At 41.6% G+C, this 12,262-nt stretch overlaps 1 protein-coding gene across 3 annotated transcripts in view; it reads right to left on the bottom strand.

Moving 5' to 3' along the window:
* Positions 1–11,517, bottom strand: part of ints13 (integrator complex subunit 13) — an 89,634-nt gene extending 78,117 nt beyond the window's left edge. For 2 of the 3 annotated variants that reach the window (XM_073066044.1, XM_073066046.1), the window contains exons 1-3: positions 11,138–11,517; positions 9,028–9,114; positions 366–440 (exon numbers count right to left, since the gene is read on the bottom strand). In XM_073066044.1, coding sequence (XP_072922145.1) covers positions 366–440; positions 9,028–9,114; positions 11,138–11,362 — 387 coding nt within the window. In that variant the 5' untranslated portion in view covers positions 11,363–11,517. The remainder of the gene's footprint in view (positions 1–365; positions 441–9,027; positions 9,115–11,137) is intronic. The other variant, XM_073066047.1, reaches the window with a different exon arrangement.
* Between the last annotated feature and the right edge of the window lie 745 nt (positions 11,518–12,262).

Raw genomic sequence — 12,262 nt, 5'->3', positions numbered from 1 at the left:
TCTCATTTCCACAACTTTCCAGAGTAAAGAATTCCAGAGGTTCACCACCTTTCCATGTTTGCGTTCTGTACATGGAACGTACAGCACCAAAGTGGCTGAGTTACTGGATAAACAGCCAGAAGCCTAGGCAATTAAACTGTAGCAGCTGTATAACTTAATTTCAAATACTTAACATAAAAATTTAGAATGAAAAACTGATTAAATCTGCAGCCAGAATAGTTACTGTTGAAAATTGGTAAAAGTTAACTTCGCTTGATTAGTGCTTTAAAATCTGTTATTGATTAACAATACAAAATTAAGAAGGTTGAAGCCAATTTTCAGAGAGGATTTACTCCTTACTCCAAAATTTAAAAGTTCTGCTTTACCTCTTGCAAGTTCTGATCTTCTTGTCCCCAGGAGTTCAGGGTATGTGCCCTTGAGTCACTTACAATGAAATTCACCTGAGAAAAAAATCAAAACCAAAATTAAACAAAGTACAAATATCTGGAATTAATTTCAAAATAAATTAATACTGTAAACTTTCATCAGAACATGGTTGTTGCATGTGTACAACTTCAACATTTTTGGGAATGTAAAATATGCCTACATGATACAACTTGTTTCATTCAAATTACATGTACTGATTAAACAAACTTGTCTTATTTCCAACAAGTAGTGATCCATGCTCTTGGGCACAGAAAACAATACTGTGTGGAAAGCATTAAGTACATTGCTAAATTCATTCTTTGCTAAGTTGTTCCTACTGTTGCTCACAATTGACTCCTGCAGTGACGTTATGATTACACAACTATACACTGTAGCTTGTGGATTTCAATATGGTTCTCTTCATTAGGATATTACAACTTCCCCCAAAACAGACTTGGCTATCAATTCATCAAAATTTGAAGTCAAGAAAAAGTTGTGTTACATAGAGGTGCATTACTGTGCAGTCAGTTTTGGATCGTTTAACAAAGAGTCATCATAATGATAGGCCAGAAGCTACCTCGGGGTCTGTAACTTACCTGGGTTCCATGAAGTACTGGCAAAAAAAAACAGCTTTTGCTTATTACATAAAAAGTTTCAAATTCAGGGACATAAATAGTCAGATTAAGGCCAAACATCTGCTAAGAAGATGAAATGGAAATAATCATTAACATTGGAATTTGAACAAAACACCTAAAATGTGCAGGTAAGCTGATGAAGCAACATGTGGCCATGCCTCCGGCACAGAGTCCGGCCCTGTAACTCAGAAGGGTAAGGAAAAGAAGAGGAAGGCAGTAGATAGTTAGGGAGTCAGATAGGCATTTCTGTGGATGCGATCAGGAGGCCCGGATGGTAATTTGCCTCCCTGGTGCCAGGGTCTGGGATGTTTCTGCTCGTGTCCAAGATATCCTGAAGTGGGAAGGTGATGAGCCAGAGGTCGTGGTACATATAGGTACCAATGACATAGGTAGGAAAAGGGAAGAGGTCCTGAAAGGAGAATATAGGGAGTTAGGAAGGCAGTTAAGAAGGACTGCAAAGGTAGTAATCTCGGGATTACTGCCTGTGCCACGCGACAGTGAGAGTAGGAATGAAATGAGGTGGAGGATAAATGCATGGCTGAGGGATTGGAGCAGGAGCAGGGATTCAAGTTTCTGGATCATTGGGACCTCTTTTGGGGCAGGTGTGACCTGTACAAAAAGGACAGGTTACACTTGAATCCTAAAGGGACCAATATCCTGGCGGGAAGGTTTAATAGAGCTGTTAGGGAGGGTTTAAACTACAAACATTTGTAATTTGGCAGAGGGGTGGTAACCGGAATGATGGAGCGGAGGAGAGGGAAAACAGAAATAGATCTAAGGTAGTGAGCAGTAAGGATGTCAGGAAGGACAGACAGTTAGGTAGAGGGGGTGGTGTGACTTTAATGGTAAGAAATGATATTAAATCGTTAGAAAGAGTTGACATAGGATCGGAAGGTACAGAATCTTTATGGGTTGAGCTAAGAAATCGCAGGGGTAAAATGACCCTGATGGCAGTTATCTACAGGCCTCCAAATAGCTGCAGTGATGTGGACTACAAATTACAACAGGAAATAGAAAAGGCTTGCCAGAAGGGCAGTGTTATGATAATTGTAGGGGATTTTAACATGTGAGTGGATTGGGAAAATCAGGTCGGCACTGGAACTCAAGAGAGAGAATTTGTAGAATGTCTACGAGATGGCTTTTTAGAACAGCTTGTTGTTGAGCCCACTAGGGGATCATCTGTACTGGATTGAGTGTTGTGTAATGAACCAGAGGTGATTAGAGAGATGGAAGTGAAGGAACCCTTAGGAGGTAGTGATCACAACATGATTGAGTTCACTGTGAAATTTGAGAAAGAGAAGCCGAAATCTGATGTGTCGGTATTTCAGTGGAGTAAAGGAAATTACAGTGGCATGAGAGAGGAACTGGCCAAGGTTGACTGGAAAGGGACACTAGCGGGAAGGATGGCAGAGCAGCAGTGGCTGGAGTTTATGTGAGAAGTGAGGAAGGTGCAAGTCAGATATATTCCAAAGAAAAAGAAATTTTCGAATGGAAAAAGGACAAGATTAAGTCAAAGCCAAAGTAAAAGCAAAGCAGAGGGCATACAAGGAAGCAAAACTTAGTGGGAAGACAGAGGATTGGGAAGTTTTTAAAAGCTTACAAAAGGAAACTAAGAAGGTCATTAAGAGAGAAAAGATGAACTATGAAAGGAAGCTAGCAAATAATATCAAAGAGGATACTAAAAGCTTTTTCAAGTATATAAAGAGTAAAAGACAGGTGAGGGTACATATAGGACCGATAGAAAATGATGCTGGAGAAATTGTAATGGGAGATAAGGAGATGGCGGAGGAACTGAACGAGTATTTTGCATCAGTCTTCACTGAGGAAGACTTCAGCAATATACCGGACATTCAAGGTGTCAGGGAAGAGAAATATGCGCAGTCACAATTACAACAGAGTAAGTACTCAGGAAGCTGAATAGTCTAAGGGTAGATAAATCTCCTGAACCAGATGGAATGCACCCTCGTGTTCTGAAGGAAGTAGCAGTGGAGATTGCGGGAGGCATTAGCAATGATCTTTCAAAAGTTGATAGATTCTGGCCTGGTTCTGGAGGACTGGAAGATTGCAAATGTCGCTCTGCTATTTAAGAAGGGGGCAAGGAAGCAAAAAGGAAATTATAGACCTGTTAGCTTGACATCGGTGGTTGGGAAGTTGTTGGAGTCGATTGTCAAGGATGAGGTTACGGAGTACCTGGAGGCATATGACAAGATAGGCAGAACTCAGCATGGTTTCCTTCAAGGAAAATCCTGCCCGACAAACCTAGTGCAATTTTTTGAGGAAATTACAAGCAGGCTAGACAAGGGAGATGTAGTGGATGTTGTGTATTTGGATTTTCAGAAGGCCTTTGACAAGGTGCCGCACATGAGGCTGCTAAACAAGATAAGAGCCCATGGAATTACAGGAAAGTTACATACGTGGATAGAGTGTTGGTTGATTGGCAGGAAACACGAGAGTGGGAATAAAGGGATCCCACTCCGGTTGGCTGCCGGTTACCAGTGGTGTTCTGCAAGGGTCCGTGTTGGGGCCCCTTCTTTTTACGTTGTATATCAACGATTTGGATTATGGAATAGATGGCTTTGTGGCTAAATTTGCTGATGATACAAAGATAGGTGGAGGGGCCGGTAGTGCTGAGGAAACAGAGAGTCTGCAGAGAGACTTGGATAGATTGGGGGAATGGGCAAAGAAGTGGCAAATGAATTACAATGTCGGAAAGTGTACGGTCACGCACTTTGGTAGAAGAAATAAACGAGCAAACTATTATTTAAATGGGGAGAGAATTCAAAGTTCTGAGATGCAACAGGACTTGGGAGTTCTCGTGCAGGATACCCTTAAAGTTAACCTCCAGGTTGAGTCGGTGGTGAAGAAGGCGAATGCAATGTTGGCATTAATTTCTAGAGGAATAGAGTATAGGAGCAGTGATGTGATGTTGAGGCTCTATAAGGCATTGTTAAGACCTACTTGGAATACTGTGTTCAGTTTTGGGCTCCTTATTTAAGAAAGGATGTGCTGACGTTGGAGAGGGTTCAGAGAAGATTCACTAGAATGATTCCGGGAATGAAAGGGTTAACATATGAGGAACGTTTGACCACTCTTGGACTGTACTCCTTGGAGTTTAGAAGAATGAGGGGGAACCTCATAGAAACATTTCGAATGTTGAAAGGCACGGACAGAGTAGATGTGGCAAAATTGTTTCTCATGGTGGGGGAGTCTAGTACGAGAGGACATGACGTGAGAATTGCGGGGCGCCCATTCAGAACGGAGATGCGAAAAAATTTTTTTAGCTAGAGGGTGGTGAATCTGTGGAATTTGTTGCCACAGGCGGCAGTGGAGGCCGGGTCAGTGGGTGTATTTAAGGCAGAGATTAATAGGTATCTGAGTAGTTAGGGCATCAAAGGTTATGGTGAGAAGGCAGGGGATTGGGACTAAAGGGGAGACTGGATCAGCTCATGATGAAATGGCGGAGCAGACTCGATGGGTCGAATGGCCGACTTCTGCTCCTTTGTCTTATGGATAACTGCAGCGCATGCTAGTTTAGTGGAAAAGTAGAAAATCAACTGTTAGACTGAAAATATCTATTACAGTGAAAGGCTGACATGATACACAACTAATAATTTAACACCCAATTAAAGGAAACAACTAAAATAAACAATCGAGCAGGAAAACCAAAAGAGTTTTATAAGTTGCCAGGCTATACAATTCAAAGATCTCAGATAGGAACAGAAATGTTATAGAGAGTACACTGAACTCTGGCAATAACTGTGGGGTAATGACAGTTTTGAAGAAATGAGGAAAATACTGAAACATGTCAACACTGCAGCCTAAAAATCTACAAAATCATCTATGCAACAAAGAATGACTACTTCTGCTCATTTACTCATCTTATATATTGCATAGCATTTTTGAAACACAAGTGAATATGTTTAACCATAGGAACATCAGAAACAATCCAAAGCATTTTATATTACATAACAAATTACAGAAGAAACCATTAAAATATCATTTTGGCAAGTATATAGAGCACACTGGTAGAAACATTCATGAGCTCCTCCACATTAGTTATTAATATATGTAAAATACTTGTTAGAGAAGTTTGTTCACTTTTATTTTTGGCTGCTTAATTTCAAAAATGTAATTTGTCCCAAAATTCAAACAAATATTTGTCATCTATATTTAATATCTCTAACAAATGCAACGTAGTGGTTATGTTACTGGACTGATAATCCTCAGAACTGGCTTAACACGGCATACCATTCACTGCTCAACTGGGAAGGGATGAATGGACAAGGGAATCACAGAAGGAAAGCAGAGAGGGGGGCCAGAGGTAAAGATATGGCCATTTTAGCAAATCCTGCCAAAGAATTAACAGAGGTGGTAAGTCTGAATTTTGCAGAACACTTACACTGGATCTATAATCAAGTAATAATACAACAATTGTTTACTGCAGTCATCACCATTAAATTGCTGTTGTACAAGATACTCCACACAAAAAAAATTGATCTCAAGTAAAAAAGATACGGTGAAGATTTAAAGATCATTTTTATTTGTCACATGTATATCAAAACATACAGTGAAATACATTAAATCAAATCAGTGAGGACTGTGCTGGGGGCAGCCAACAAGTCTCACACATTTCCGGTACAAACATAGGATTCCCACACTTACTAACCCCAACCATATGTCCTCGTAGCTTAAGGTTAAGAATTGGATGAAGGCTTCTAAAAATGAATGAATTATGTGTACCAATATCAAAGTTCCATTTTTAAAGAAGACTGCACAATACAACCAACTATTTTCATCTGGGGATCTGGCCTGGAGGCAAGCAGAGGATATGCTGTGGGTCGAGTCCTAACACAGGATCTTGACACAAAACATTGGACTACTCTTTTGCTTCCACAGATGATACCTGACCCAGTGAGTTCCTCCAGTACTTTGGTGCTTGGTCCTACAGCCAAAAGTGTATCTTAGGACCAAAAGAATAAACATTTCCAAAAAAAGGTTACTATATAATGAAAACTTGTCATTTGCACACTCTTTTTGTAGAGCATCTTACAAGATGTAGGTGACACCAGCAAGGCCAGCAGTTATTACCATTTTAAATTCTATTTTGGTGAAGAGTCAGGTTCTTGAACTGCAGCAAATGTAGGCCCCAAAGGCAGTAGATAGGGAATTTTCACCCAGTGACTGAAGATGGAACAACATTATACTTCTGAGTCAGGATTGTGTAAAACTTAAGAATACTAATGTTTCCATATACCTGCTTCCCATAGCAATGTGGATGATAGGTGATACAGGCTTGAGAGTTAAAGCCTCAGTAAGTTGCTGAAGTGCATCACGAAGACAGAACTGCAGCCAAAGTATGCTGTTAATGGGGAGTGGATAATTATGGACTGGGGGGGGGGGGGGGGGAGAGAATGAATGCAGTGCCAATCAAATGGACTTGTTTTGGATGGCAACAAACTTGATTAATGTTGCTGAAACTCCATTCAGGTACATACAACATACATCATCGTACTTTCGCATATGTCCTGGAAAAGGATTGCTAAGAGTCACTTGTTCATTTGTTTTGCCATAATGCACTAGATAATTGTTACTGATTACGCAAGGTTATTGATAGCAGATTGTTAACACCTCACTAAATGTCACTGTGAGGAGCTAGATTCTTTCATTAGTAATGATTACTGGCTGGTACTCATGTGAATGCTATTATTGTCATTTATCAGCATAAATTTGAATGCCATCCCACGTGCCGGCACAAGCGGCTTTATCATATCAGGAGCTGCACTGAATTCAACAAAGTACAATATCATCAAATACCCCTAAACCCAGGTCTCAAAAGATGCAGCTGGTTGGGTGTAAGACAGCACTGAGGAACTTAAAAAGCAATGTCCTGCAGCTAACCTGACTAGCCTCCATCTTCGTTTTGCACCAAATCTGACTCCATCTAGTTGAGTTTTTCCCCATTGATTCTACTTTTAAAACACCGCATTTGCACATGACACCATGAGCAGTACTCTCATCCCAGCTGGCTGTTTTCTCTTTTTTGGTCAAAGGTGGTAAAACACTTGAATCAAGTAGCTAATGTAAAACAATCTGAGCCTGTAAATAAAAATAGACTGAAGGGCTGGTAGCTTGTCAGACTGAACAGATCCTGCCTTTTATGATGTTCCACCATATCACTTGTATGACAGTGCCAGGGTTATACCTGAGCAACCTGCCAAAGCTTCACTAACTGCAACACAATTTTTTGTTACAGAGCACAGTGAGTCAAGTAGACTGGTTTCCTTAATGCTAGAAGCCGTTGAGGAAATATTTCCAATCCCATTTCTGGGATTACTGTCACCTTCTATGGCTGGGGACATCCATGGCATCCTTTTCTCCTTCATGTTCTATATACCACCAATTTAGGGATGGGCCTTTACAGCTTTAACCTGTTTGTTTGAGAGTAGGTTTGCTTCTCTATTCCAATAACATTGCTTCTGCTACTTAGCACATAAAGAATGCACATTACAGTTTGGCTTTCTGTTTGCATAATGCAGCCTCTAGCATGTACTGACACCTTAGACACTGATCTACTGCTGGTTATATTTCTAGCTGTCAATGTTTGAGCAAGGCATATACCAGGTTAGAGAACTTGCAGCCAAAGGTAAATGTGGTGGAATGCAATGCTACTGCTGCTGATGCCTCACGGTATCTCATGACTGTTTTGTATTCCTGTTAACATAGCTGGATTGCACATGAAGGGCAATCTCAATGTGATTTTAAGATTCTCATGGCCATTTCTACACAACTGAGTCAACCTTTGCTGTATGCTACCTGCCGGTGGTACAGGCCATATACACAGGTGATGATGGAAGAGCTTGAACCATTGACCAAAAAGTATTGATTAATAAGTACAACATATTAGCCAGTTTCTTGTCTGCTCTGTGGAACAGCTCTCCCAACTTTGATACAAGTCAACTGCTTTGCATGGTCACTCCCAGTGTTTCAAGGTCAATAGCAGCTACAAAAGCTAGATTAAAGTAGATGAGATCAAACAGGTTTTGAACCTCATGGTGAGTCTCTCACCTGGTGCTGCAAAATCAGTATAGCAGCAACGAATTTCAAAGCTCAACCCTTTGACTAAGAGTGATGGTATTAAGTCTTTCTTGATGGTAGGGTGTGAACTGCCCCCACTCAGAGTACCATTGTTGTATCTTCTAAAAGATTGTTCAGCATGAAACGGTACTGACCAATCAGATGGAAAGGAAAGTAGCAAAAAGTTGCCTTATCCTACTTTCACCTGATACTTCAATGGATCCCAGGTGCATATTTGATAACACGAAAGAACATACTCACAGCACATAAGCTATTTCTGTTGCATCCTCTGGTGATCTGGTTTGTCTGTACGTATCCAGAGTTATTAATGAAATAATTGGGAATGTAATAAAAGGGTTCACTTACCCAGCAGATACAATAGTGAAACATTTTTGCCATAGTTTAATTTCAAAATCATGAATATTGCTATGATTTTTTTCATTGCTGAGTGAATTAACTAAACCTAAATTTAAAATGATAGGATCTGAATTTTCATTTTAGATCATTATTCCAGGACTCAGGATTACTAATCCAATAACATAACCAATACTCAAAATTACCCTCAAATTATGGGCTATTTGTTTTGTAATTACTGTTGGTTAACATTTTGATCCAAAATTGGATTTGTCAGGGACTGCAACAGGCAACAATGTTTCCTTATTCAGCAATTACAATTTTTGTATTAATTAGACATGTGTATTAAGTAACTGAAACATCTCAATCTGGTTTACATCCCCACCCAAATCTAACTTTACTCCGATAACCCTTCCTTTATGAAATTGTCTGTTTACAAGTTAGAAACTAAATATTGAGCCTTTGTCCAGGCTCTAAATTCTCATGTTTCCATTGTTAATTATTCCATTTCAATTCAGTACATATCAAAGAGTCTTAATGGACATTTATTTTTACTTACCCTGGTTGCACCCATTAATTGCTTTGGAGCAACTGTTAGCAGCCTTTGGTCACCAGATGCTGACATCATGCTGCTTAATGTTGCTGGCTGAGATACACAGGGAAATTAAATAGAACATATTTTATGCACGAATTGTAATATCTTCAAAATGGAATGTCAGCACTCCAGGAAGCACACCACAGTCCAATGCATATTTCGGTAGTGTAAAGACTACCATTGTTCTATTGTACCTTTACCCAATCAACTCATCCCACTCACCTTCTTCCCCATAGACCAGTAAATTTTCCTTTAATTGTTGTATTCAATTCCCATTTTGAATGATAAAAACTGATTCAACCATACAGACCAAAATTTGATTTTTAAATAACCCTCAATTCTTTGCTATTTTTCTCAAACATTCAAGTGAACGAACTGTTACCCCCTCCTACCTCCCCCCCAGCCCGCACGTTGTTAACATCCTTGCAATTAACTCTTTTTCATTAAATCTTTTTTGATCCAAAGTCAATCCCAGCCTATCCCTCTACCCATTTAGTTAAATTTAAAACAATAAAAATTTACTGCACAATTTAAGTATCCTATAAGTAGTGTTGTGAGCCTCCAGGGAGACTTGTAAGTGAGCACAGCTTTCAATATCAATGACGCAGAGCAATTTCACCTTGTAAACACCAAAATTAACTCACACCTTATTAATAATCCAGTATTGAAAATCTTTAAGTCATGAGCATTGCCACAGGAAGAGCAGGAAAATATTTTAACCTCTATTTGCAAGAATTACAAGAGTTTTATTGATTAAAACAGAGAACCCATTTGTTGGTAGTTCTTTAACTGATCTACACGCTGCTGAAAAAGAAATAAAATGTACAAAATTATGCCTCACATTTCAGCCATCAGCAATGATTTTATATCAAACACTGTTAACTACTTTTGCAGTTGATTGCTCAGTTCATCTCCCACAATTTTTAAACCATCCCAACACATATACTTAGAACTGAAGAATAAAGCCAGCCTGTGCTATCTTTCAAATGCCAAGCTACTGACTGAGATGTTACAGTAAAATGATACTTCAGCACATTATCAGCCACAGAAGAGTTTTCCTTATCCATTTAACTACTAACATTGCATGTCCTTCAGCAGGGCACATGACTGCTGTCAAAAATGAGCAACTTATGAGTTGACAACGCAGAGCTCATGCTTTTGAAATAATTCCTCATCAGTATTCCTGGAACTCTTTCCACCATCCCATAACCCAAATCTTGACCTTTCTTCCACACTCTGCCAAAATGCTATTTTCCAGTATCTGTAAAACAACACCCCTGCCCTGTCTGAAAAGTGTGCTACAATGACTGTTCTCTAACTACTAACAAAACCACTGTCCCATTCACCTGCAATGCAGACCACTGACTCACTAACCCCAAGTCAGCTCCCCAACAATTCCCCTGGCCTCCAGCCAGCCACAACTGCGTCCCTGATCCCGGCACATCCTCCATTTCCACAGATCATCAGCTGCATTCCTGACCTCCATTCACCACCCGAATTGTAATGATGCACTGCTCACCCATTCCCAACATCCAAGCCTACACTCCAAGACAACATCAACCAATCCCTCACACTTGACAGAGATTAATTTCCCCTCCCACTCTTTCAAATAGTCCATGATCCCACCTCATCCTAGACCCCACATATACACACACATATACTCTAACCTTGTCCTAAAAAAACCCACACTTCCACCTCACCTTAAGAGTACACTCCTAAGATGTACTCACTCATCTTAGACCCCACTCACTCTACACACGCTCCCAACACACCCTGCCACCTCATCTTACATCCCCAACATGCCCACCCTCCCGCCTCATCCTACATCCCCAACACTCTCCAGCCTCATCCTACATCCCCAACACGCCCTCCCGCCTCATCCTACATCCCCAACACGCCCTCCTGTCTCGTCCTAGACAGACCCGTGTTCCCTTGCCCTGTTTCCCTCTCTGTGCGTCCCCTCACCTTGACCCCTCTTTGTGCACTCCCTCAACCTGACTGCACCCCATGGCGCTCCCTCACCCCCTACCTAGCTGTGCTCTAGTCCGGTACTGTTGCGGGTGGCGTCTCTCACCAGTTTCCTGGTCGGGAAGATGTCGTACATGATGCGGCAGTACTCCATGGCCGACTCCACGGCACAGGTCCACAGCGACTTGGCGATAGGTGCGAGCGGGATGATGCCCGGGGCCCGGTTCTTGGTGAACATGTCGAACTCCACCGTCTGCCGACAGGACTCGGCCATGTACGGGCAGTGATCTACCACGAACACCGTCTTGTGCGCCTCAGAGAACAGCTTCATCCTGGTTTCCCGTGGGGCCCGAATCGGGTCGGCAAGCGTACAAAAGAACGCAGCGGAGGCCCTGCTCCGCCGCCTCAGCGGACGAGGCGTCGGCGCTTAGGCCCAACCGCAGCGGTCGCCGGGCAACCGTCATCCTCGGCCATGACGGAAGTGTTGAGAACTTCCGGTGGGAACTCCAAGATGGCGCGCCGGGAGCGAGCATAATCGAGTTTGGGGTCGGCCGCGCGCACGTGCCCGGGGATGAGCGTCGCTGGCGCCGGACCGGTGTGGCGCATGTCCGTCGGGCCGGTCCGGTGGCGCGCCCGGTGCAGAGAGGGGACCGAGGGGTCCGGGCTCTATGCCTTCGGTGCTCCAGACTTCTCGATAACTTTCCGCCTCTGCTTTCTGCACCGTGAAAATGGTTTGAACTGCACATCTGACAGTTTTATTTTCCAGTAAGGGCAGTGCAGAAATGTATCTCTAGGTGGCAATATTTAACTGATAATGAATATTGTGGCCAGCATCTCTAGGAGGACAAGTTGCTGTTCAGATCAATGACCCATTTACCTTTTTCACACAAGCTGCCCAGTCTGCTTAGTACTGTCCTGATAAAGGAGCTTCCCATTGAAACATTAATCCTTGATAACGCAATCTACCTCGTGGAGAACCTGCACTTCATTTGTCTACGTACACCCCAAGTTTCTCTCTAACTGCAACACTATATTCTGCACAAATTACACTGGACAACAAAGATTTTGCTTCCTGAATACCTTTAGGTATATCTTATGAATTTTGGGCTACTGATCACGAAAATCAGCATGAAATTTCCCTATCCTGCACCATTTTTAATAAACGTATGTTAATTATTTCAATTTATTATTCAAGTCCATTAAAATGTTGCCTACACTGTAAGCTGAAAAG

Source organism: Hemitrygon akajei, chromosome 14 (genome assembly GCF_048418815.1).
Source record: "Hemitrygon akajei chromosome 14, sHemAka1.3, whole genome shotgun sequence".
Taxonomy (NCBI): domain Eukaryota; kingdom Metazoa; phylum Chordata; class Chondrichthyes; order Myliobatiformes; family Dasyatidae; genus Hemitrygon; species Hemitrygon akajei.
The sequence above is the reverse complement of the archived record's forward strand: the minus strand, read 5'-3'. Positions and strand labels throughout refer to the sequence as shown.